This window comes from Acomys minous, assembly GCF_964271855.1.
Source record: "Acomys minous genome assembly, chromosome: 10".
NCBI lineage: Eukaryota > Metazoa > Chordata > Mammalia > Rodentia > Muridae > Acomys > Acomys minous.
Genome location: NC_140491.1, coordinates 16,062,003 through 16,086,261, shown reverse-complemented (window position 1 = coordinate 16,086,261; position 24,259 = coordinate 16,062,003). Strand labels below are relative to the sequence as shown.

At 39.9% G+C, this 24,259-nt stretch overlaps 1 protein-coding gene and 1 long non-coding RNA gene across 3 annotated transcripts in view; one reads left to right on the top strand and one right to left on the bottom strand.

Moving 5' to 3' along the window:
• Nucleotides 1-24,259, bottom strand: part of LOC311607716 — a 612,504-nt gene that overhangs the window by 202,188 nt on the left and 386,057 nt on the right. The gene's annotated exons all lie outside the window — the stretch shown is intronic.
• Nucleotides 1-24,259, top strand: part of TBC1D19 (TBC1 domain family member 19) — a 110,510-nt gene that overhangs the window by 80,054 nt on the left and 6,197 nt on the right. The window contains exons 17-19 of one of the 2 annotated variants that reach the window (XM_084799714.1): nt 14,122-14,231; nt 16,324-16,415; nt 23,978-24,093. In XM_084799714.1, the coding sequence (XP_084655840.1) occupies nt 14,122-14,231; nt 16,324-16,415; nt 23,978-24,093 (318 nt within the window). The remainder of the gene's footprint in view (nt 1-14,121; nt 14,232-16,323; nt 16,416-23,977; nt 24,094-24,259) is intronic. The other variant, XM_084799715.1, reaches the window with a different exon arrangement.

Genomic DNA, 24,259 nt, shown 5'->3' with positions numbered 1-24,259 from the left:
TTAAGAAAGTTAAAGATGAAGATTGCAGCTGTTCAGGTAATAATTTCTCAGCAGATGAGAAGACATATTTGAAGATTGCTGTGAGCTTTGCCATCTAATCTAATGAAATAGTAACACATTCATATTTAGCCTTACCATAGTAATAAAACCAGCATGAAACTGGCATAAAACCAGTCATGTTGATTAATGACATCAGACTGAAAACCCAGACATAGTTCACATACTTGTGGATACCTGTTTTTTTTGACAAAGAAGTAAAAAGTACACACTGAAGAAAATACAGCATCTTCAACAATTGGTGCTCCTCAGACTAGATGGCTGCATGGGAAGGGAAAAAATAGGTCCACACTTGTCACCCTGCACAAATTCAACTCCAGATGAATCAAGGTCCTCAGTGTAAGACCAGTAACCTGAGTCCGATGGAAGAGAAAGGGGAGAATAGGCTTGAGCGCATTAGCACAGAAAGGACATCCTGACCAGAATACCAATAGCACAGCACTAAGACCAACAGTTAATGACTGAAGTTGGAAGTTTCTATATGGCAAAGGACTCCCATCATTTGAGCAAAGAAGCAGCCTACAGAATGGGAAAAGATCTTTACCAATTATACATAGAGAGGTAGTATCTAAAGTATATGAAGAACTAAAAACCATGAACATCAAGAATACAAAAACCCAATTAAAAGTGGGGTACAGCACTAAGCAGAGAGTTCTCAAAAGATGAAACACAAACGAATGGAACTTAAAGAAATGTTCAACATCCTTAGCCATGAGGGAAATGCAAATTAAAACAATTTTGAGATTCCCCCTTACCCTAGTCAGAATGGCCAAGATCAATAAAACAAGTGACAGCTCTGGCTGGCGAGGGTGCAAGGAAAAGGGAAAATTCATACAGTGTTGGTGGGAGTGCAAACTGGTACAGTCACTATGGAAATGTAGGCATGCTGGTTCCTCAAGAAGCTGCTGATCTGCCTCAGTATCCAGCCGTACCACTCTTGGGTATATGCCCAACGGACTCTGCCCCACCAGAGAGTACTCGATCATCCATGTTCATTGCTGCTGTGTTCATAATAGCCAGAAAATGGAAACAGCCCATATGTTCTTCAGCTGGTGAATAGATATTGAAAATACCTTACAGTTGTACAATGGAATAGTATTCAGTTGTTAAGAAAAAATATGAAATTAGCAGGTAAATGGATATAGCATCCATTTTATCCTACATTAAATAACCTAGACACCTAAACACAAATTTGTATATTTTCTCTTATATGTGGACATTATATTTTAAGCCTTTAATATGTGTGTTACAATCCAAATAACCACAGAGGTTAGGAACCAAGTAAGGGACTGGGTGAAGAAGAGAACGGGAACTAGAATACAGTATTATGGAGTGTTACAGGGAAACTAGAATTGGAAGATTAAATAGGGAGGGGGATGGGAGAGAAGCATAAAGGAGGGATACCGTAGGGGGACTAGCAATACTGAAGGCCATTGGAAAACTGTATGAGTATCTACTGCTATAGAAGATTTCTGAAATATATATATATATATTGAATATATAAGTTAATATATAAATTAATATATGATAATATAATTAATAGATAGAAGTTTAATATGTAAATTAATATATATTAAATTATATGTGATATATATAAAAGGAATCTAAATGGAGTCACCAAATAATAGGGGAGACAGTGTGTGTCAACCAGACAACTTGTGCCACCAAGTAAATCCTCCAATGCAGGAATGCTTTACATCCTGTTGCATCACTGGCCAAAGGAGTCTCACAGAAACCCCCAAACACTATAGGATATTGCTAAGGCTATTGGCTGCTCTCTACAATCTGATGGTAAGGCCCTATTTTTTTTTTAAATCTTTTTATTGATCCTTTGTGAGTTTCACACCAGCCATCCCATTCCCATTCATCTTACTATTGTCCCTTAGTAGCCGTCCTCAACCCTTACAACCTCCCCACGTGGAGACACACACACACACACACACACACACACACACACACACACACACACACACAAAACAAAACAAAACAGAACATCTTGTGAAAGCTGTAGTGTGTTACAGTGTGTCTCTCTGTCCACACATCTTCACTTGCAAATGTTTATTACAATGAGTCTTTAGTCTGTTTCAAAGTCTCTGGCTTCTGTCACCTCACCAGAACTGTCCCTGTTATTCTGTTGTTGCCCAGTGTTATGGAGATCCTGTGGCTTTGGGTCAGCAGGACCGCCCCTTTCACACACTCCAACAGCTCTCAGATGCTGTAGATTTTTGGGCGGGCCAACTCAAAGCCTTGGATCTGGGCCTTGGGTGGTAGCTGAGCTGGCCAGCCTGCTGGCTTTCCCTTTTCCTCACTACCAGAGTGGGCTAACACTGCTCCAACTAGGCTACTGACTCCCTCTATCAGCAGGAGGCAGGGTCAGCTGCCCTGCTCTCATACCCTCTGGGCCAGTTCACCCACACCCATGCCTCAAGAGCCAGCTCCACTGTGCTGCTCAGTAAGGTGTGGGGCCAGTAAGGGGGTGGGTCAACTACAGCCAATGAGGGGTAGGAATAGTGTTCTTCTTCTCATGACCTTGGGGCTGGTTCTTCTGAAGACCCCAAGTGGTGGACGGCAAAATGGAAGAAGACATCACCCCTGCACCCACTCCACCTCATGGCACACGAGTGGTAGGGCCAGGTCTTCCTGTGCTTACACCCTCAGCACCAGGACTCCCATACCCCCTGTACCAGGGTCAGCTCCACTGGGCTGCGCAGGTGATGTACAGGAGCTGTCTCCTGGGTGCTGCGGCTGTGTAAGGCCCTACTGCTGCAGACAGCGGTTATGTAAGTCATTGAATGTGGAAGTGTTGAGCTTAGGCCTAACTAGAAGTTTAACAGTGACTGGCACTACCGTGCTAGCGGGTAGTCTTCACACTGTCAGAGGAGAAAGGTACCTATCCGTGTCACCCAGCTACAAAGCCTGTGCCCTAGACAGAAGCATGCCTGCGAGACCTGAGGCTGAAGTACTGGCACGGACGTTATGGGAGGAACCAACCACACTTTTCCTTTTATGAAAATAATTTCTTAGGAAATAATTTATCCTGATTAAAGCTTCCCCTCCCTCTACTCCTCCAAGTTCCTCCTTCTCTTCTATCCAGTTCCACACCCTTTCTGTCTCTTATTTGAAAAGAACAGACTTCTAAGAGATAATATAAAAATATAACAAAATTAAATATAATAAGACAAAAAAAAACCCTATCACATTGAAACTGGACAGGACAAACCAACAGAAGGAAAAGAGCCCAGGAGAAGGCACAAGAGTCAGAGACCCACTCGTTTGCTCACTCTGGAATCCCCCAAAACCACTAAACTGGAAGCCATAATGTACACACATAGGACCTGGTGCGTGCCCTGTGCAACTGCTTCAGCCTCTGTGAGCTTACATGAGCTACACCCATGTTGAGTTAAGGGCTTTGTTTTCTCGGTGTCCTCCAACCCCCTCTGGCTCCTACACTTTCCTCCTCCTCTTCCACAGGGAGGAACCAACTACTTTCTTATTGGCCTTTAGGCCCACTCCGTGAAATAGAGCCCTTATGAGACACAGAATAGATGTGTCATGGGCCTAGAGGAAAGTGTACTGCTTTATTTCTGCTAAAGGAATGTAGCCATAAACTAACTCCTAAGAACATACTGCTATACTCCATAGGTCAGTGTTCTGCTCAGCCCTCATCAGGGAAACAGCTTCTTACAGTAGAGTCCAGAACTGGACAATGTGTAGAGAGGAAGAGACCTTGGAGCACTCAGTTCTAAATAGGATGTCTTTATAAAACCCTCACCTCATAGCTCAAGGGTCTGTGCAGAAGAGGAGGCAGAAAGATTATAGGAGCCAGAGGTGATGGATGATGCCAAGGAAATAGTGTCTTTCAGTTGCTACAAGGCTAGTGCACTTATGAACTCACAGAGACTGTTGGCAGCATACACAAGACCTGCAGTAGTTCAAGCCGGACCAGGGTCCCAGCACTGAGAGGGAGCAGTGGACATGGGGTCCCACCCCTAGCAAGAAACTATCAGCACCTGATACCTAATGGCAAAGGGAAAATCAGTTTTCTCCAATCGAGTGTCACTGGCTACATCAGTCACACTTCAGAGTGGGTCCCATGTCTTTAAGTTGGCTAACACCTAATAAATTCATTGGTATTTTAATAGACTTTGTGCTTCATTTTTTCTTTGTCATTTTCAGTCTTAATTGGTCTTTTGATTATTTGTTTTGATTTCTGTTTTTGTGTTGTGGGGTAATATTTGTGCTTCTTGTTTTTAAACATATGCTTGGTTTGCCTTTTTGGTCTTTTGAGACAAGGTTTCTCTGTATAATAGCCCTGCCTGTCCTGGAACTCTCTTTGTAGACCAGGCTGGCCTCAAACTCACAGAGATCTGCCTGCCTCAGCCAGGCGTGCACCACCATGCCTGGCTGGCTTTTTTGTTTTGCTTTTTAAAGTGAAAAAATTAACATAATGTTGAGTAGGATCTGAAAAGAATTGGGAGAGGGGAAACATCAAAATATATGAATTTTTCACTTAAAAATATTGAACACTAGTAGGTGCAAAACCAGATTGCATAATTTCTGGACTAACTACTAGACGTGTGTGTGTGTGTGTGTGTGTGTGTGTGTGTTTTATGTCTGAAAAAAATCAGAAGGAAGGGACAACGTGATTGGTGGCATGGGGACATGCATGCTGTCGGCTCTGCTGGAGCACCCATTCACCCTCAGGGAAATGCGTGTATGGCCTCAGGGCTCTGAGACCTGTGGCCGCACAGGACGTTGAGTGAGAAAATGGTAAAAGTTTAAAAAAAATTGGCAGGAAACAGAGCACATTGTACTTCATGATGTCACTTAATTTGTAAGTGCTCAGCAGTTACCTAAACAAACTTATGGCATCTACTTTATTATCCCCTTATTACCTTTAGAATACGTTAATATTTTACCCTTTTAACCTGAGCCAGCAATATAACAGTATCTTTCTTTATATAAAGTACTTCCACATTGACAATCAAAGTAATTATGAAGGATAAAACGTAATATTCAAAGTAGAATATAGTAAAAAATGTACAGGAGGCCTAGAGGGCCTTGGCCTTGGGCTATCTAGATGGTGTTGCTCATAGACTTTGGCTGTCTAGATGGTGTTGCTCATAGACTTGGGCTGTCTAGATGCTGTTACTCATAGACTTGGGCAGTCTAGATGGTATTGCTCATAGACTTGGGCTGTCTAGATGGTGTTACTCATAGACGGGCTGTCTAGATGGTGTTGCTCATAGACTTGGGCTGTCTAGATGGTGTTACTCATAGACTTGGGCTGTCTAGATGGTGTTGCTCATAGACGTGGGCTGTCTAGATGGTGTTACTCGTAGACTTGGGCTGTCTAGATGGTGTTACTCATAGACTTGGGCTGTCTAGATGCTGTTACTCATAGACTTGGGCTGTCTAGATGGTGTTGCTCATAGACTTGGGCTGTCTAGATGTTGTTACTCATAGACTTGGGCTGTCTAGATGGTGTTACTCATAGACTTGGGCTGTCTAGATGGTGTTGCTTATAGACTTGGGCTGTCTAGATGGTGTTGCTCATAGACGTGGGCTGTCTAGATGCTGTTACTCATAGACTTGGGCTGTCTAGATGGTGTTGCTCATAGACTTGGGCTGTCTAGATGGTGTTACTCATAGACTTCGGCTGTCTAGATGGTGTTGCTCATAGACTTGGGCTGTCTAGATAGTGTTACTCATAGACTTGGGCTGCCTAGATGGTGTTACTCATAGACATGGGCTGTCTAGATGGTGTTACTCATAGACTTGGGCTGTCTAGATGCTGTTGCTCATAGACTTGGGATGTCTAGATGGTGTTACTCATAGACTTGGGCTGTCTAGATGGTGTTGCTCATAGACGTGGGCTGTCTAGATGCTGTTGCTCATAGACTTGGGCTGTCTAGATGGTGTTGCTTATAGACTTGGGCTGTCTAGATGGTGTTACTCATAGACTTGGGCTGTCTAGATGGTATTGCTCATAGACTTGGGCTGTCTAGATGGTGTTACTCATAGACTTGGGCTGTCTAGATGGTATTGCTCATAGACTTGGGCTGTCTAGATGCTGTTACTCATAGACTTGGGCTGTCTAGATGGTGTTGCTCATAGACTTGAGCTGTCTAGATGGTGTTGCTCATAGACGTGGGCTGTCTAGATGCTGTTGCTCATAGACTTGGGCGGTCTAGATGCTGTTGCTTATAGACTTGGGCTGTCTAGATGGTGTTACTCATAGACTTGGGCTGTCTAGATGGTATTACTCATAGACTTGGGCTGTCTAGATGGTGTTACTCATAGACTTGGGCTGTCTAGATGGTATTGCTCATAGACTTGGGCTGTCTAGATGGTGTTACTCATAGACTTGGGCTGTCTAGATGGTATTGTTCATAGACTTGGGCTGTCTAGATGGTGTTACTCATAGACGAGCTGTCTAGATGGTATTGCTCATAGACTTGGGCTGTCTAGATGGTGTTACTCATAGAATTGGGCTGTCTAGATGGTGTTGCTCATAGACTTGGGCTGTCTAGATGGTGTTACTCATAGACTTGGGCTGTCTAGATGGTGTTACTCATAGACATGGGCTGTCTAGATGCTGTTGCTCATAGACGTGGGCTGTCTAGATGGTGTTGCTCATAGACGTGGGCTGTCTAGATGCTGTTGTTCATAGACTTGGGCTGTCTAGATGGTGTTGCTCATAGACGTGGGCTGTCTAGATGCTGTTACTCATAGACGTGGGCTGTCTAGATGGTGTTGCTCATAGACGAGGGCTGTCTAGATGGTGTTACTCATAGACTTGGGCTGTCTAGATGGTGTTGCTCATAGACGTGGGCTGTCTAGATGCTGTTACTCATAGACTTGGGCTGTCTAGATGGTGTTACTCATAGACTTGGGCTGTCAACATGGTGTTACTCATAGACTTGGGCTGTCTAGATGCTGTTGCTCATAGACGTGGGCTTTCTACATGGTGTTACTCATAGACGTGGGCTGTCTAGATGGTGTTGCTCATAGACTTGTGCTGTCTAGATGGTGTTACTCATATACTTGGGTTGTCTAGATGGTGTTACTCATAGACGTGGGCTGTCTAGATGCTGTTGCTCATAGACTTGGGCTGTCTAGGTGGTGTTGCCCATAGACTTGGGTTGTCTAGATGGTGTTACTCATAGACTTGGGCTGTCTAGATGGTCTTACTCATAGACGTGGGCTGTCTAGATGCTGTTGCTCATAGACTTGGTCTGTCTAGATGCTGTTGCTTATAGACTTGGGCTGTCTAGATGGTGATACTCATAGATTTGGGCTGTCTAGATGGTATTACTCATAGACTCGGGCTGTCTAGATGGTGTTGCTCATAGACTTGGACTGTCTAGATGGTATTGCTCATAGACTTGGGCTGTCTAGATGGTGATACTCATAGATTTGGGCTGTCTAGATGGTGTTACTCATAGACTCGGGCTGTCTAGATGCTGTTGCTCATAGACTTGGGCTGTCTAGATGGTGTTACTCATAGACTTGGGCTGTCTAGATGGTGTTACTCATAGACGTGGGCTGTCTAGATGGTGTTGCTCATAGACTTGGGCTGTCTAGATGGTGTTGCTCATAGACTTGGGCTGTCTACATGCTGTAGTTCATAGACTTGGGCTGTCTAGATGGTGTTGCTCATAGACGTGGGCTGTCTAGATGCTGTTACTCATAGACTTGGGCTGTCTAGATGGTATTGCTCATAGACTTGGGCTGTCTAGATTGTGTTACTCACAGACTTGGGCTGTCTAGATAGTGTTGCTCATAGACGTGGGCTGTCTAGATGGTGTTACTCATAGATTGGGCTGTCTAGATTGTGTTACTCATAGACTTGGGCTGTCTAGATGCTGTTACTCATAGACTTGGGCTGTCTAGATGCTGTTGCTCATAGACTTGCCCTGTCTAGATGGTGTTACTCATAGACTTTGGCTGTCTAGATGGTGTTGCTCATAGACGTGGGCTGTCTAGATGCTGTTGCACATAGACTTGGGCTGTCTAGATGGTGTTGCTTATAGACTTGGGCTGTCTAGGTGGTGTTGCTCATAGACGTGGGCTGTCTAGATGCTGTTGCTCATAGACTTGGGCTGTCTAGATGCTGTTACTCATAGACTTGGGCTGTCTAGATGGTGTTACTCATAGACTTGGGCTTTCTAGATGGTGTTGCTCATAGACTTGGGATGTCTAGATGGTGTTGCTCATAGACTTGGGTTGTCTAGATGCTGTTACTCATAGACTTGGACTGTCTAGATAGTGTTGCTCTTAGACTTGGGCTGTCTAGATGGTGTTGCTCATAGACGTGGGCTGTCTAGATGCTGTTGCTCATAGACTTGGGCTGTCTAGATGCTGTTACTCATAGACTTGGGCTGTCTAGATGGTGTTACTCATAGACTTGGGCTTTCTAGATGGTGTTGCTCATAGACTTGGGATGTCTAGATGGTGTTGCTCATAGACTTGGGTTGTCTAGATGCTGTTACTCATAGACTTGGACTGTCTAGATGGTGTTGCTCTTAGACTTGGGCTGTCTAGATGGTGTTGCTCATAGACGTGGGCTGTCTAGATGCTCTTGCTCATAGACTTGGGGTGTCTAGATGCTGTTGCTCATAGACTTGGGCTGTCTATATGGTGTTCTTCATAGACGTGGGCTGTCTAGATGCTGTTGCTCATAGACTTGGGATGTCTAGATGGTATTGCTATAGACTTGGGCTGTGTAGATGGTGTTACTCATAGACTTGGGATGTCTAGATGGTGTTACTCATAGACTTGGGCTGTCTAGATGGTATTGCTCAAAGACTTGGGCTGTCTAGATGGTGTTACTCATAGATTTGGGATGTCTGGATGCTGTTGCTCATAGACTTGGGCTTTCTAGATGGTGTTACTCATAGACGTGGGCTGTCTAGATGGTGTTGCTCATAGACTTGGGCTGTCTAGATGCTGTTACTCATAGACTTGGGTTGTCTAGATGGTGTTACTCATAGACTTGGGCTGTCTAGATGGTGTTACTCATAGATTTGGGCTGTCTAGATGCTGTTGTTCATAGACTTGGGTTGTCTGGATGGTGTTGCTCATAGACTTGGGTTGTCTAGATGGTGTTGCTCATAGACTTGGGCTGTCTAGATGGTGTTGCTCATAGACTTGGGCTGTCTAGATGCTGTTGCTCATAGACTTGGGCTGTCTAGATGGTGTTGCCCATAGACTTGGGTTGTCTAGATGGTGTTACTCATAGACTTGGGCTGTCTAGATGGTGTTACTCATAGACTTGGGTTGTCTAGATGGTGTTACTCATTGACTTTGGCTGTCTAGATGCTGTTACTCATAGACTTGGGCTGTCTAGATGGTGTTACTCATAGACTTGCTTGAGAGTGTGCTCTACTTTATTCTCCTGATCCATAACAGTTTATAATATAAACATGCAACATTATAGTGAACCTCATGTATATCTCTTATATAAGATTAAAAGAAATCTGAAACAAGATACATGAAGACATGAAGAATATAAATTGTACCCTTGACAATAAGAACTGTTTGCCTCTTGTTATTTATTTTTATAACTCTTAACTGTTAACACTTCCTAGTTAAGAGATACTTAGTTTTCACAAGTGATTTGGCGTCTGCTTGATTCCATGAAGGGTTAAACGTCGGGCAGGGTCTGTAGAACCAGCACTTCGCCGCTTCAGTGTCTTCATTTTACAGATTACAACGTTTATCTGTTTTTTACAATCCATTAACAACTTACTAGTTTAAACTGCCTTCTGGACCTCATCTATATAGATTAATAGTTGTATTGTAAGTGTATAGCACATTACTATTTTATAGGTAAAGTTTCTCCACGCAGGATCTAAGTAGCTTTAAAAGTTAATGAGTAAATTTATTTTTATGGAAGAACCAAGTGGAGAAATATGCATGAAGTCAAAATTTAGTTCATGCTTACTTTTTCCATATTATATGTAATGGACTGATGCTTTGCTGTTTTGTTGCTCTCCCAGGAAATTCAACAAAATATTGTGGTGCCTTGAGCACTGATTACTTGCAGGGTTTTTGTATTGTTTATGTTTGTGGAAATGTATTTTTAAGTTCACACTTCATTTCTGCACTAGAAATGATCATTAATTACAGAACCCATAAATCCTAAGTTGGAGGTTTTATTATTAAAAATCTTTTTTGAGAATTTCATACATGAGTATTATATTTACATCATTTATGTCCCTCTCTCCCTCCAACTCCCATGCCACCCTCCTCTTCTTTAATCATTTTAATTTAGAAATAAATTCCAATTCTTCATTTTAAAGTTATATTAATACCACATATTTGTGTCACATTGATTTGTCTTAAGTTGTTATTACAATTAAAGCATGAATTACATTTTTAAATACATAGACTGCTTTAATTTTGGCTATTTTAATAAGTAGCAATGTATTTTGATATGTTTCAAATGTAAGTTTCAAATGGAAGGGTATACCTGTCTGGTTTTCAACTTTATATAAAATATGTACTGTATATATATGAAGTTTTCTCTATTTCTAAGTAATTCATTTATTCACTAATATATTAACTCCACTGATAGTAATTTGTTCCTCTCATGCCCTACAGAAAAAGTAGAATTTGCCATAAGAAATGCTGGCTTTCATTGAATTATTCATCAGTCACATTGCAAACTGTGCTTTAGGCCATGTAATTGAAACTTTGTGCCCAAGCATTTAAAATATTTTATAACTTTTTTTACCCAAGAAGAATGCTAAGTTATTCCATTGTTTTCCCTACTTACTTAATGTTAGTGCCCTAAGGGTGTGCTGAGATATTATAGAGCCCAGCCCAGTTTCTACCATATGAAAACACTACCAATAAGCAAGACATTTTTGTTAATTTAAATATACAGTTTTATATATTTACATTGCTTATGCTGTCTCAGATATCTGGAAAATGTGACAGGTTTAGTCAGATTGGCCCCATGATTTGTACTTCCTGATATCCAGCTGTGGGATATTTGAATGATTGACAACCCACCAATACTTAACTGACAATAATTGGATGCCAAAAAAATGCCATTTGGCACTCATTACAGAAAAAAATCTGTGGCCCGGGGAACATTTTAAGTTGTGGAAGCTATTTTGATATATAAAGATATGTCAGGGGCTAGGGAATGTAACTTAGTTGGTAGAGTGCTTACCTGGCTTGCAGGGAGACCTGGCTTTAATCCCCCGCACCACAGAAACAACAGTAGCAAGAACAGCAGCTAAAAGCAGACATGGCGGTGCCTGCCTGTGTTCCCCACACTCAGGAGGTAGAGGGAAGGGATCAGAAGATCAAGCTCATCTTCTGCCTTGTAGTGAGTTTGAGACCATAAAATTTTAATAGAACCAGTACTAGGAAGACATTGCTGAAATTTTTCATTTTAAAGTGAAACAATTAAAAATATTGAGAAGTCATCTTATATTTTACTAACTTAACTTCCAAAATTAGATTTCTTGAGGACTAGTGTGATGGCACAGTCAGTAAAGGGCCTGCACACAGGTCTGAGGATGACCAGAGCCCTGATCCTCAGCAGCCCTGTAACAGCCAGGTGTGGTGGCACCTATCTCTCCCCCTAGCACTTGGGGTGAGATGGGGAGGGACAGATGAGGGGAGAGATGGAGACAGGTGGGTCTCGAGCCTGCTCACCTGCCAGTCTAGCCAGTTAGTACACATTTGATGTAAGACCTAGTCTCACAAAGAATTGTGGGAAATGATAAAAGAAGACAGTCAACATTGACCTCTGGTCTTCACATGCATGTACTTACACACATACTTGTATGTATGCACCCAAACATGCATATAAAATTTTTTAATTAAAATATGATTGTACCATTCTTTCCTCCCTCTCCTTCCTTTGGTCCTTCCCAGGACACCCCTAATCCCAATACACACCTTGCCCCTTCTCAAATTTGTGGCCTCTTTTTCTTTTAATTGTTATATAAATATAAGCTGCTCAGTCTATATAATGTTACTTGTATGTAACATTTAGCGCTAACTACTTGGGGTCTGATAACCTGTCGGGGCCTCTCCACTGGGGAGGGCTATTTCTCCTGCTCTCAGCATTCCTTTGCTGCCTGTATTTCCTTGTCTAGGGTTGGGGCCCTGTGAGATTTCCCCCTTTCTTGTTACCATGTCTATTGATTTCATCTTTGTTCGGATCTTCTTTAGGCAGCCATGGTTGCCTTCAGGGTCTAGCTTCCCTGGAATTCCTCAGAGACCCGTTCTCACAGCTGACTTTTGTGGCTCTTACAATCCTCTGTCTCTTCTTCTGCAGTGATACTTGAGCCTTAGGTACAGGTACAGGTACGGGAGTTGTGTGGTAGCTGTATCCGCTGGGGCTGGGCACCACACTATCACTTGTTCTGTTTTTTTGTGGTTGTTGTTTTGTTTTTTGTTTTTTTGTTTGTGTGTACGTATAATATGTCTCAATCTGTTGCAATGAAAAGTTTCTTTGATGAGAGATGAGAGCCATGCTTATCTGCAGATATAAGGACAAATATTTAGAATGTAGTTAGGGGTTTGTTGATGTAGTAAAGTGTCATGTGTCGCTTTTCCTTAGCATCCATGATTCGTTGCCCTGAGTACTTGACCAGGTTTCCAGTACCAGCCCTGAGTTCCCTGCTGTTGCGAGGGCCTTAGCCCTGAAGCTGTTGGCTCCCGCCAGGGCCTTCATGCCACTATTGCGCTTGCGCTCTTTGCGCCCATTCCTCCACAACAGTGCTCCAGAAACCTGGAGGCGTACATAGATATTCCGTTCACGGCTGAGTATTCGACTGTCACTTTTTTCCATCCTTTTGACCGTCATGAGCAACTGCAGTTACCACTGTCCACTACATAAAGAAGCCACAGAGGATAACTGGTAGTAAATATGATCAAGATGCATTATATTGGTGTATGAAATGTCATGAAACTCATTATGGAAAATTAATACTAATAAGAACCAAAATATCTGTGATAAGAACTCAGATTTAATAATAGGAGAGATGCCTGTATTCTGATAGATAATATCTGAAATCAATAAATATCATATTTAGCAATATTAAATGTTTACCTCTAATAAACTGATAAAGATGTTCCATTGGTACTGCTTATATAGTATAGTCCTTTGAGGGTCATAGACAATGAAATAAAGCAAGGTGAATAAATAAACACATAAAACGAGACAAAAAACTAATGCTGGAATGACAAAATAAATTTTCATAATTGGATATTGTGCAGAAAATTCAAAAGAATGATCAGATAGTCTATAATGATTGATGAATTAATTTAGTAAGCTTAATGAATATACAATCAAAAAAAAGACCTTTTCTTCCAATGCTCCAACAATAAAGGTGCAAAAAAAAATTAACATCTTTTGCAGAAGCTATGGCATAGAGTGGAAAGGGTAGGTGCCACCTTCTAAGAAGTGCTGTGGGGTGGGGCCTTCATTTCTGAAAATCTTCCATGGCACATGAACAAAAAGCTGGTGAAATAGGTGAAAACATAGACTCTGAAACAAGTCTGTGTTGTAGCATTGGATAAGTACCTCAGCTCCCTTGTGCCTCAGTTTCTCCATCTAGATGACAACATTATTCTAATGAATAAGTTGCAGTGATATTTTTTTTAATTGGGAACTTGTACTTGGGAGGCCGAGGAGCAGAAGGACCTGGTCAGAATTACGGCCAGCTTGGGCTGTGACACCCTGTCTCTGAAAAAGAGTAGGAATGGCCTGGCTGTTGCTTTCCTGGTACTTCATTTTTCAACAGGTGTTTGAAGTAGTCCTTATGTTTTTTGAATTTTAGTATGCACTTCACTCTCATCAAATGATAGGCTGGGCTTCTAGCCATTTGTAAGTTGTATATCTACAATATGTAACAGTCGTTTGAACTTTCACATGTTCATATTTTCCCTTTCAGCATTAAAACACAATGTGTGGATGACAACAAACTTTGCTGTGGCTATGAATACTATACTTTATTGTTTTGTTCTTTAAAGTTCATGAACTTATTTTAAACATTTTAGTCTTTCAGTATTACTAATTACATTTTCTTTCAGTTGCACCGCTGTGTTTTCTGTATCATGAACCTTACAAATTGTATCAGATATTCCGTGAGATGTACGTCCGCTTTTTCTTCAGACTCCACTCCATCTCCTCTCACCCCTCTGTAAGTGCATAAATTGCATCAACTTCGACTATAAACTGTTCTGTCCCTAAATAAACTCCTTAAATTCCAAAGCAAAAGTTTTCATTTATGGTGTCAAATAGCATGTTTCTAGAATCAAGGAAACAGAAGAAAGTGATGTCTAAATACTTTGCAGAGTAGAGAGGAAAACACCTCTTTTTAACTAGATTTTAGCTTGCTGTGTTAAAGGAGGGGAGCGTGTCTAGAGTCTCACCCTTAGCAAAGATGCCTGTGTTCTTTGTTGAAATCTCCGTCTGAGGAGGGGCCATGGGGAGGTCAGCTGTGCTGCTGCAGGGAAGTCTAAAGAGCAAGCAAGGACTGGGTGGGTACTCTGCACATGAAAAGCTACAGTTTTGTTTTTATTAATGCTATAATTATCATTACCACTTTATCTTTTTAAATGACAATTGAGCATTTATTTGTTTTATGAAAAATTACCAGCTATTTTAGTACATATTTTCTTTGTATTTATCCAGCTCCTACAGACAACGGTTTAGTTTTGTCTTTCTTTTATTTGTTTGGTTTTTCGTTGTTTGGTTGGTTTTTGTTTGCCCTGGTAAAGGTAGCATTTACTTTTCTGTCAGCTTTCTTCTTTGGTGGTCTTTGGGCTTCCTGTGGGTAGCCTGCCTCGTTCTCTGTGAGTACCTGTCCACTGGAGTACAGGGCGGCCTGCCAAACTGTTCAGTGAAGACTGTTCTTCCTACTAAATTGAACAGCTGGTTTCTATTCTTTCATTTACAACTGTGTGTTCCTGCTCCACTCCTTTGTCTTCAGTTTGCCCTCTACATTTCTAGTCAAAGTTGGCAACTAAGAACATTTCAAATGTCTTAAATAAGCTAAGAGATCATCTTGAGACTCTCTCCAAGAGAATTGGATTCATCTATTATCATCCATTCCTATCTAATCTAGAATAAACAGATATATGAATAGTTCTCTTTTCTAATATCATTATCAGGATGACATTCTCATAACCACATACACATTCCCCCCCACACACAGGCACATGCACACATTCACATGCACACACACACAGGCACATGCACATACACACACACACAGGCACATGCACACACACAAGCACATGCACACACACATACATGCATACACACACACAAACACAGAAAAACATAGACACATATAGACTCATATAAATATTTTATACCTTAGAGTTTTGGAAAAGCAAACCATCCGGATGATCCCTAGCCACATCCTCCAGTTCTGCCCCTTTCCTTCACTAACTGGGGAACTGACTCAAGTTCCCCTCATTTCCAGGCTTGTAGCCAGACTAAAGCTATTTAAAACCATGACAGTTTAGAAACTCAAAAAGAGGGTAAAAACTTCCTTATCAACAGCAACCTGAATCGCTTCTCTGCCTTTTGGCTAAGATCAGGTGAAGAGCAACCTGAGGAACACTGAGCCCCAGAAAAACTTTATTCAGAGTTGCTGAGGAATAAACACACTTGAAGAAAAAAAAATACTGCTTAAGTTGGTTGCTTCTACTTTACAAATAATGCTCCTTTTTAAAAAGTAGATTTAGTATACAAATAAAACTTTTCTTCTGAGTAATCAGATGTTTTTGTTTGATAACTTCTTGATGTGATTCAGAGGAGTGAGAAAAGCAGGAAATGTTTTCCCAAGGGTGAGGCTGGAGGCAGAGAGACACATGGAGAGAGGCAGAGATGGCAGAAGCACCAGGAAATGCCTGGAGACTGGAACACATCCAGAGAAAACTAATTCTGCTAGACCTAAGTGGCGGTGTGTGGCTCACAAAATGGCAGGTTTTCTGTAAAGGATGTTTATGTTTGCAGTGGGTTCTTCAGCTATGGGAGAGAGATGGCCGGGCTCCTCTGGGGAGCCTGTTGTGTTTAAAAAGAGACTGCTTAGCATGTCAACAAGTCTGTATTCATGACAACATAAAATTTACCTTTAAATGCAGTATCAGAGATTCATTGGCATGTTCTCTGTTTTTGTTTATAAAGAATACTTATATGCATTGTGTTTTTTGAAAACATTGTTGCCATAGTTTATATTTAAAGACTAAACTTTGCCTGTTCTGACTCATTATTGGATCTAGGGTATTGTGTCCCTCTGTTTGCTGTTTGAGACACTTCTTCAAACATATCTTCCCCAACTCTTTTATCATCTGCGAGAAATCGGAGCTCAACCGTGAGTATACTTATTGCCGTACTGTGTCTTCTCTGCTTCCCTATGGTAAAGCTGGAAGCACAAAATATTCTTTTCTATTACTTGCAGCCACAATATATCCACAAGGAAGTAAGGCAACAGTTTTCCCCCAAAAGTGATAAGCATTAAGTACAACTGTATCGAGCCCCCAGCCCTCCAAAATAGGACCTCACCAGGTCTGTAGCTTGGTGGGAAAGCTCTTGTCCTGCATGTGTGAGCCTCCGCTGAAAACAGAATGTACTTAGAATGACGCATCCTATTAGGAGTTGTATGTACTGGGTTTGGGTTTTGTGTCTGGTTATAAGGATCACCTAATTCAGTTAATTTTGGTTCACAATGAAAACATTTTTGAAAGCAAATACAGCCTGGGAAATGTGATAATAACACATTAGTCAGTGTGGACTAAGTTATTAGAGCATAACCTATAAAAGTGTAAGGTTATACTAAATGGAAGCAACCAAACACCTCCCGGCAATTGTCCTATGTTTTCTCCTTACAGAAGTTTGCATTTGCTTCACTGATCCCAGTGAGTCATAGTGAATATGTAGATTAGCTGTGGCCTCAGGAAGTGGTTAGTTTCCTTTTAAATAATAATACCTAGATTAGCACTTTGCTTCTGTGCTCTCTAAGCCACATGTGTGTGTGCGCATACACACACACACACACACACACACACACACACACACACACCAGATACACACTGTCTACAGGAACAAAGAACACTAACTTTTTGAGGATGGAGGACTTAACAGCAACCAAGTGTAGTTTTGTCTTCTTCACACTTAAACCTGCAGCACATACCTGCCTGAGTGGATATAAGTGTACCCCAGCTGCAAAGTCCACTTCTGTTGAGCTGTGCCACCCAGCTGAAGTTATTTATGCCATAAATTCTTTATGCTTTAGTCAAGATAAGTCAATTTCTGTATCTTAAAATGAAGAGATTCCCACTTTATGGGGTTGTTTTCAGGTTCAGTTTCAGTATAGACAAGATACAGACATGGAGGGAGCAGATGTGAATGCTGTCTCCTTTCTCTGATGCCTCGTTGCATTTGAGAAAGATTTCAATGTTATTTTTAAAACAATACTTCATAGTATTCTTTGATAGTCAGAATTGACACTCTTTCCTTTGTGGCCTCTTTTGAAAAGTAGTCTGTTCTTATTTGACCCTGTCAAACAGGAATGTGGCAAAAAACACTGTATATTGAGCATAACCCTTTTTCTCTTAAACCATTCACTGACCTCTGTTGAATGTTGTGAAGCTAAAAATAGGATATAGCTAAGCTCTTCTTTATTGGGTTGAAACTGTTTGGTTCATTGCTAGAAGCTAAAATGTTGGCAGTTTTTTTCTAGTCCACTTACACATTTTTTCCCTCACAGCATTCATTTTTTTTGTTAGTTACTGTTTTTATTAAATACTTTTTACATATACATTTATATTATATATATATATGTAATGAACTACCTACAGCAAGAAGAACCATGACACAATCAGGAATTATATAAATGTTACATGCTTAGTGTTTTGGCTATTTGTATTTGGCAGCCTTGAAGAAAACACCTTTCCTATCTTGGTGCATCTAAAATTCTGAATCAGTTATCTATCATATTTCATCATTACCAACTTAAAACATCTATCTAGACCTAAAAACATCTTAATCCCTAAACAACTAGGCTTCATTGTAAAACTAAACTATCTGGTCTTCAACTCCATCAGAGACTTGAGAAGGAATAAAATTAGTTACCTGAGTAGACAGGGAATGCAGGTTAGCAGCTTCCAAATTGAGAAGATGACAGAGATAGTTTGCTACCTGAGCAGTCACCCAAAACTCTCTATAATATTGGAGCATCATCTTCAGCCTTCTGGCCCGATGTATCTGACAGACATATTTATGAAGCAGGAACTATTGAGGACTTGCTTACCCTGTCTTGGCAGAGCTTGGCCATCGACTATGCCTGCATCCAAGCTTGCCCATTTTTAGGCAGAATTCTGTCTGTGGTAGAAATGTGGACATTTTTCCCAGTGGCTTGTTCATCACATTTGAAGCCATCTCCATAAGGATGTTCTTTGATGCTCATCATCCTCTTTGAGTTAGGCTGGGTGTTGCCAGGAGTTAACCTGTTGCATTGTCAATGAATCTTTAAAATAATAAAAACATTCTTAAATGCCATATTCTGTATGTCTCTGAGGTTTTTGAAGATTTTATCTATTTTACCTTATCTTTCTATAGAATCATATCTATCGTTGCACTTAAGATGTATATTCTTGTGATTAAAAATAGACTAATAATTGATATGAGTATGATTTGATCAACTAACAATTAACTTGTATAACTTATTTATCCTAAACAGCCTGCAATAGCACTTTCAAAGTATTAGAAGTAAACTTTATATTATAATTGAGTTATATGGGTATAATACCACATATTAAAGTAGAAATATATATATATATATATATATATATATATATAAAACATGTGAAGAATAATCTTATATTTGAGTTCTATACTACTGTACCTAAAATTAAACTTATTTTGCATCTGTATACAAAATTCTATACCATTGAATTAAAAATAACCTTGTGAGTGATAATTAAGGCATTAAGTTGAGGAGTAGATTCACTAATCTACTTTTTGTTTTATCTTCCCTATATATTTCTATATTCCCCCTTCTTTCTTTTCAACCCCTATCTCCAAACGTAAGAATGGAAGATAAAGGAAAAGAGAGACATCCCTGCATCCAACCTTGCTTTCTCTCTAAATAAGGCCAATAATAACTTAAAACCAACTCCTATTGAAAATAACCCTCTATAGCCCAAGAAAGCAACCAAGTGATCCTCCCCTTAAAGGAAATGGGGCATCATTGTCTTAAGGTTTCTTCTGGCTGATTTGGGACAAATAATACCATTGTAAGGGCCCAAATAAAATTGAGGAAATGGCTAAACAAGCTAGAAATAGCATTTATGGTCCAGTTTCTAAATGTTGCAAAATTCCAGGCTTATCTAGAGTCCTGTGTGAGACGGTCTGAAATGCTGGACTAATTGGGATTGGAAGCTTTCTTTGAAAGTGTCCTAGGAGCTGTCTTGTTCTAATGAGGAAAAGCAACTAAAGCACTTGGTGCTGGAACATGAAGGATGCAGGATGTCAGTGTCCAGCATGCTGAGAGGAATGAATCCTGTCAGGTCTGATTCAATGTCAGTGTCCGGTTCTTTTGTTCTGGAAACATATAATTTCTCACAAGCATTGTACAATCACTACAAGAAACATTTAGATTTTGGTGACTTAAAATTCTTCAACTGGAGAAAGTATAAAAGCCCAGTAGTCAAGGTAGAAATCCATTTTTAAAAGACTTTCATAAGTGAGAACTGCTCTTGTTGTAGTTTTGTTTTTCACTATTTACTGTACACACACATGCATGCCCCACCCCCCACACACACACTCATGCACCCGCACACACATGTACACACTCAAGCATGTATGGAGAGCAGAGGACAATTTGAGGCAGTCAGTTCTCTTGCTGGGGTTGGTCCTGGAGATGAGACTCAGTTCATCAGGCTTGGCCGTGCCTGCCCCGCCTCCTTCTGCTGGTTATTCTGCCTAGAGATGTATTAACTTTAGCCATCTTTGAAAGATTGAGTTCAGTGTTCTGTTCAGTTTTCTCTTGTTTCACAGTTTCAATTTCATTGCTTTCTTCTATTTTATTCTTTATTTCATTTGATTTGTGTTTATTTTGCTCTTATTTTAAGGCACTTTTCTCTTTTTTCTCTCTTTTTTTTTTTTGATACAAGCATTAATATTACAAAATTCTCTCAAAGTTAAGTTTACCTCCACCTAATAAAGTTTCATATGTTATTGTCTCATTTTCAGTCAATTAAAATGTTTAATTTATTTTGTGACTTCCCATTTGACAATTATATATTAATTGTCAATTATATTAAAAATGTGATGTTCATGGAGAAATTGAGTTCATGTTCCATTAGAAGCTTCATCCCTACTGACTAGCATGCATATTGCTGGAATACTATACAGAAATAATCAACAGTCTTACCCAGCTGTGAACCCTGAGAGCCACAATAGCAGCCCACCTGCAATATCTGCCCATTGGGACAACAGTGGCGCAAACGTTATGGGAGTAACTAACCCCCTTTTATTGGACTTAAGGCCAACTCCATGAAATACAATCCATACCTGAAACTCCTTAACAAGTCCAGAAAGCACAGACTAGATAGATCATGGTCCCTAGAGATAATTTACTATTATTATTCTACTAAATGAGCATAGCAACTAAATGATTCCTAATGAGATATTGATATCCCCAAACATGAGTGCATCTCTCACCTCTCACCAGAGAAGCTTCTTCTTACAGTAGATGGCAATTAACACAGAGACCCACAACTAAACAGCATGCTGAGTGACAGCTTTGGAGCACTCAAACCAACATAAAACAGACTTCTGTTGTTTTGTGTTTTTTTGTTGTTCATTTGGTTTGGTGGAGATTTTCTTAAGACAGCAAAAGAACAGGGAATTAGGTGGGTGGGGAGATAGAAGAATATGATCAAAATACATTTATGAAAAATATTTTACTAAAAATATTAATTTGAGATGAGTGTGGTGGCACATGCCTTTCATCCCCAGTACTTGGGAGGCAGAGGCAAACAGATTTCTATGAGTTCAAGGCCAGCTTGGTCTACAAAGTGAGTTCCAGGACAGTCAGGGCTACACAGAGAGACCTAGTCTCAAAAAATACTCCCTAATTTTTTCAATGTGATGTTTACTTTCCAAATATTGAAAAGGTTAGAGATTGTTATATTATTGCTTTGTGTTTTCATTCTGTTGTTGTTACAGAGTGCATTTCATATGATTTCAGTGCTTTTATTTTATTTATTTATTTTTTACATTTTTGACCCCGATATAATATATTAAGACAAATGTGCATATCTACTTCAAATTATTTATGTTCTTGGGCCAAAGAAACATCTCTATGTATAAAAGCACCTGATGCACAAGCCTGAAAACCCAACTTCCCATTCCTGGGACCAACATAAAGAGCTGGGTGTGGTGGCGTGCGTCTGCAATCCCAGGCTACCGTGGCAACTTGGGAGGCAGAAACGGAACACTGCACGGGAAGTCTGCAGGCCTGCTGTCCAGCTGGAGTACACAGCACAGCACTGAGAAACAGCCACAGACCCTGCCTTAGAATGAAAGTGGAAGGCAAGAACCAGGCCCTAAAAGTTGTTTGTGATCAACACACACACACACACACACCATCACTATCACCATCACCATCACCATACCGAAGAGATGTGTGTTCCATGGGTATTTGGCAGACGTCTGTAAATATCAGTAGGTCAACTGTGCTGATAAGCCTTTTGTCTGCTTTTATTCAGCTCTTTGTCAGTTTCCTTTTGTTCTTAGTTATTGAGCATTATTACTCTCTAGATACAATTGTGGATGTCTTCTTTCTTATTTTTATATATAATTCATATCTCTGTTCTAAGGAGACTTGGCCTACTTGTTTTTTTAATTGATCATAAATCTACTATACTTAATACTAGTACAGTTATGACAGCTTTCTCTTGATTATACATTGCATGGTGTTTTCAATGATGGTGATGATGATTAGTCAGTGCTTTTAAGTTTCAAGTAGGTTTCTTGTCGAAGTATAGTTGAATCTACCTATATAGTAATCTGTCTTCAAACTGGTATATTTTATACCATTTATAATTTAACATAATTGACATTATTCGATTGAAATCAATCTTGCTAGAATTTTCTGTTTCCTCTGATCTTTTCATCGAATTTACTGCTACCTACTTTTAAAATCCTGAGCACTTTTTATTCCATTTATTCTGCACCTTTCATTGTTTGTGCTGTTGGTGGAATGGTCCTTGGTATTTGCCTCCTGTTTCACACGGTGAATATATTCTACCTTTAAGCAAATTCCAAACTTGGGTGTCTGACCCTTTCAGGAAGGATCATTTTAATCCTTGTTTTCTGTGGTTGCTATCAAGACTCTTTACCTTTCAGCAACTTGATTGCAATATATCTAGACTTAGATCTCATTGAGTTTATCCTGTTGGGGTCTCTTGATCATGTCAGGACTGTTGTCACATTGGGATTTTTTTTTCTAGCTACTGTCCTATGTTTTGTGCCCCCCACTTACTTTCCTCCGCTTCTGCGTTGCAGTGACATCGTGTCAGTGCTCTCAGTTTTGCCCACCAGATGCTAAAGATGTTAAGATCTATATGTGCTTTTTGCTTATGTGTCTGCTTTAATTATCGTTATTTGGTTTTCTAGTCATCTTGCCTGTAATTTTGGATTCAACGCTTCTTTAGATCATGTTTTTATTGGTACATGCTCAAATTCATTGACTCTTGGCCATTTCAATCTCCTATCAGACCTACTTAGTAACTTAGAGGTTTTATAATTATGTTTCATCTCTCTGCAAATAATTATTATATTATTCAATTCTACAATTTTCATGTAGTCATTCTTCATATAAGCATATGGAACTGGATACTTGCAAGGGTAGATTCTGCTATGCTAAATCATCCCCCAAGAAATGTTTTCCTTTTAAAGCCATTGCTATGCTGTCTCTGTCCTTGCCCCGAGACACTGAGAATTTGAGTAAAATGAAAATGATTGAATGTAACAGTTTAGATATATTTTTCAGTATCAAAATATTTATGGCTAAAAGGTTGGTTGGTTTGTTTGTTTGATTTTTAAAAAATCAAAAGGCTTAATTTGTGAATACCACTGACCAATACTTGGATATATTTGAAACTAGAGTAATTCAACAAAGAATTTGGCTGTGACCTTTCAGGGACAGTAGAGTGATTTTAGATGCTCATAAACAATACAGAAATGTGAGAAATTTGTTTATCTCTTAGGACATTAAAGTCAAAGAGCTCATTTCCTGATTCTGGGGGAAAACTGTTATTGTAAAATATATGACTTATAAACATGAGATCTCATACATCTTCGAACTTTTTGTACCAAAATAATTCAGTCAAACTTGTTTTTATAACCTTGTCACTAAAATGAAGGGTTTGAAATAAGAATTCTAAGGTCTTTTATTGCTTTAAACCAGTTGTCTTCTAGATTTCCGACTTGTTGCTTTACTTTACTTTATCCGCCCCTTGTAGCAGTTTGGCTGAGGTGTACGGGTAAAACTTGTTTAACTGAAAAGTATAAAAGCACTGAATGTTCTTTACAATATTTAGAACAAAATCTAAATTTTTACGGCTTGCCTAAAATTAAGACTATTAGAATACAGCTCTTGATCACACTCTGGAAAAGTTCAGTGTAAGATGATTTATAAATATAAACTCCATGGTAGAGAATTCTTCTTCTTAGTGGTTTGGAGCATTAAGTTGAGGACCCACCTTCTTGCCTGTGACCTTTTACAGCTTTTAGGAAATGAGGAGTCATAGTCACAAGGATTATTAGAAAACCTCAAACAATCATAACAAAATTGGTTGGATTCTTCTAAATTGCCTTTTTATAGGAAAGATCTAATAATAAAATTCTTATCTCCCTTGTCTACAGACTTCGTATATCATTTAAATGGATGGTTCGAGCTTTTTCTGGATACTTAGCTACAGACCAGCTCTTGCTTTTGTGGGATAGAATCCTAGGCTACAACTCTCTGGAAATTCTTGCTGGTAAGAGGAGGGCCCTTGTTCACGAAGTCCATGCTGCTTCTGTGTGGCGCTCTGTGCTGCCTAACACTCACTGCTTGTCTACAGTCATCATTTCTAATCCATGCACATTTCACAGGTTGAGCAGGCCTAGACAGCAAGCCCTGACGTTCTGCACTTCCGATACACC